The sequence below is a fragment of the Pteropus vampyrus genome, unplaced genomic scaffold (assembly GCF_000151845.1).
Source record: "Pteropus vampyrus isolate Shadow unplaced genomic scaffold, Pvam_2.0 Scaffold122, whole genome shotgun sequence".
Lineage (NCBI taxonomy): Eukaryota > Metazoa > Chordata > Mammalia > Chiroptera > Pteropodidae > Pteropus > Pteropus vampyrus.
The window spans coordinates 5166411-5169489 of record NW_011888903.1 but is presented as its reverse complement, the minus strand read 5'-3'; the positions used below and the strand labels follow the sequence as shown (position 1 = coordinate 5169489).

General features: G+C 45.0%; 1 protein-coding gene across 1 annotated transcript; it reads left to right on the top strand.

The window, feature by feature from the left end:
- The first annotated feature begins 1765 nt into the window (after positions 1-1765).
- On the top strand, positions 1766-2089 carry LOC105296210 (protein LDOC1-like). The gene has a single exon (XM_011366183.1). It carries the CDS (start codon positions 1766-1768, stop codon positions 2087-2089), a length of 324 nt encoding a protein of 107 aa, XP_011364485.1.
- Positions 2090-3079: the final 990 nt, after the last annotated feature.

Sequence of the window (3079 nt, the reverse complement as noted above, 5' to 3'; positions counted from 1 at the left end):
AAAAAAAAAATAGAACATATTTCTTTCATGTTTCTTTAATTTTTTCTTTCAGTTTACTAGATTTTATTGTTTCCCTTTATAAAAGCAATAATCACTTCAAAATGTTCCACAATAAAGACATATAAAGTAAAAAGTTTACCACCCAAAGATAATCTCACTTTTTGTTGTATGGTTTTTTCCTTTCTTGAGGTACATATATTTTAAATAATTGATATCGAATCGTTTTGCATTTGCTTTCGAAAGTATTTAACACAACTTATGACCTGCAGTTTCATTAGGAAAGATATTTTATCAATACAAAGTAGTCTCCAACAGCAAAATACCAAATAAAAGTAAATCAATTAAAAATCGCAATCAAAATCTACCACATCAATGTAAATGACAAATGAAAGATTCTAGCAGGTTATTAGCTTTCATTTCTAAAAAATCCTAAATTATATTCTTTAAAGTAAATGTTACTACTTATCAATATGTTATTTGAGTTTCTTAGTCCCTCAAGTGCATAGCAATACCCCCTTCTTGAAATTTGCTACCCACCAATTCACATCAGGTGGTTCTTGCATGGGAAGGTCCACCGGAACAATCTTTGAGTGCCTCAAATTTGGACACAGTGGTACAAAGACCTGGAGGTCCCAGAGACTGACAATGGGTTTTGATAGAGTTTGTCCACTCAGTAAGGCAACATGCAGCTGGTGATCACTTTTAAAAATTGCTGGTTGCAGACAGGCGCGCGCATGCACACATATAACACAGTTTGTCTTCTTTAACTAGCATATCACACTGACGGAAAAAATACGAGACTGGTTAGGTAAGAAGGAAGTCAGAGCAGAGTCTTACTACAGTACTCTCAGATAGCGCCTATAAAGGGTGGCTCAATTGGACCAGATTTTACCTGTCCCTTTCATTAGTATAAATAGAAACGGCATTAATCTAGACATGGTCCTTTCTCATCTAAGGACTCTGCGCACCACCTGAAGTTTAAGACCTGGCATTCGTGAAGCATTCTCCCACTGTTCCACCAACTTTGTAGCCCAAGTAAGTTTGCATACTCTGAGCTGACTTGTCCTCAGGAAAACACAAACATAAACATGGGCTTTAGGACGGCGGGGAGCCAGGGGTGGGGGCGGTGCTGGCGGGAGCGGGCCTAGCATACTGTCAGGTTGGAAGCTCTACAGCATAAATCTATTCTGAAGGCACGGAGGGCTTTATTAAAACTGACTCCTCTTAGCTTTTAGGCATTTGACATAATACGTGAAGAGCCCAGAATATGGAATATAACAAACATTAGAACGACACAACATCTTGAAGAGCAGCCGCGTAAACCGCAGCCTCTCCAGAACCGAGGCTGTCCAGCCGGCAGCTTCCCCTTTAAGCACCTGCGGGCCCGCCCCGCGGAGGAAGCCTTCCGGAAGTCACTGCGCGCTGCCACGAAGTGAGATTCCTCCGCCGATCGCAGCGCTTGGTCCTGCGGCTTCGTACCGGTCTACCCTAGATTCTTCCCTTCCCACCCGCCTTCTCAAGTGTGCTGTCTGCCGCTTCTCTGGCCAACAGACTCAGCGACCCTTCCCACCGCCACTCGGACCTAAGTCCAGTCTGCTCTGCTAGATCCCGACCGTGCTGCCGACGGGGTCCGCCCCCGACACGCACTTCCGTCGACGCGGAGGCAGGGACTGAGCCGGGAAGGGAGCAGGGCGAGCGGCTGGCGGTCATGATGTAGGCCCTCCTGACACAGAACCATGCCTTGCGCAGGGAGAACAACGATCTCATGAACTGGGTGCGGCGGCTGCTGTGCGAGAAAGCCAACCTACTGGCCCAGGTGCGTCCGCCGGCCTGCCCCGTGGCCTTTCCCGAAACGTTTACAGGCGACTCCACCCGGCTTCCCGAATTTTTGATCCAGGCGGCCGCTTATATGAGGTTCTTCGAGGCCAGATTCTCGAACGACACCCTAAAGGTGGCATTTTTAATCAGCCGCTTCTCTGGGGCGGCAGAGGAGTGGGTAGTACCCTACACTGAGAGGGAGAGCCCCATCTTAAGTCATTACCCGCGTTTCGTGGACGCGCTGAAACGGGCCTTTGGCAGGAATGGTTAGAAAACAACTGAGTCTGGACCGCTCGTGTCTGGAGGGATGGCTGCGAGCCACTGCTCTCCGCACAACCTAGGCCCTGCTTGGCTTTGATTCACAAAGAGCTCTCCAGTTTCCAGCTGCTGGGCCCCGACACTTGCTTGAAAAGTTTGGCGGTCGCTTGTTTCTACCATCCCACTGCCTTTGCACTCTGCCCAGCAACCCAGTCACAGGCTAGGGGCCTGTTAGAAATTAAATGGACCACCCAGGATTACGCCCTTTCCATCTGGGAAAACTATTGCTGACCGCCCTTGAAAATCAGGGCCAAACTGGGAAGTGCCTGAGTTTGCTACACACCCCACGGACACAGATTTGGATAGCTCAGGCCCTGGGATAGCGTCCAGGTTTAGTGTGTAGTGTGCCTGGCACCCAAACTTTGACATTTCTCTTCCTAAGAACCAGTTTTACACATACTTCATTTCTGTTCTGAAAACACAAGATCGTAGATTGTGCATTTGGTTAGAGAAATTCAGGCACTTGACACTACATGGGAAAAAATATTTACTTTTAAAAATTTAAATATATATGTCTTACATTACCGTATGCCAAGTATTGTTCTTGGTGTTACAGGAGAAACAAAGATGAATAAGACAAAATAGATGTCCTCAGAAACAGTTGTGTTCTGAGAAAAAAATTTGAAGTGCATATTCTAATGTCTGGTAAAGTAATGCTTTTGAGTGTAAAGAATGGCACATTTTGGTTTTTGGGGGTTTTTTTATGGCCTTTTTTATTTTTTGCCCCATAGTTTTAAAATATATGTTAAAAACATGCAACTTAGAAAGGAGACAGAAAACCCACTTGAGCAAATTTTATGTTTGCTGTTCAATCTGGTGAGGATGATGTTCTTTAAAATGCAGGTAACTGGTGGCAAAAAAAAAAAAAAAAAAAAAAAAGGGTTGGTGTATTCTTTGAATTGTATCCACTTGGCTTTATTTCTTTGTTAAATAGCTCCCTCAT

Bases quoted from the DNA above. Each gene is read 5' to 3' on its own strand.
- LOC105296210 (XM_011366183.1), top strand. From the start codon at position 1,766: ATGAACTGGGTGCGGCGGCTGCTGTGCGAGAAAGCCAACCTACTGGCC.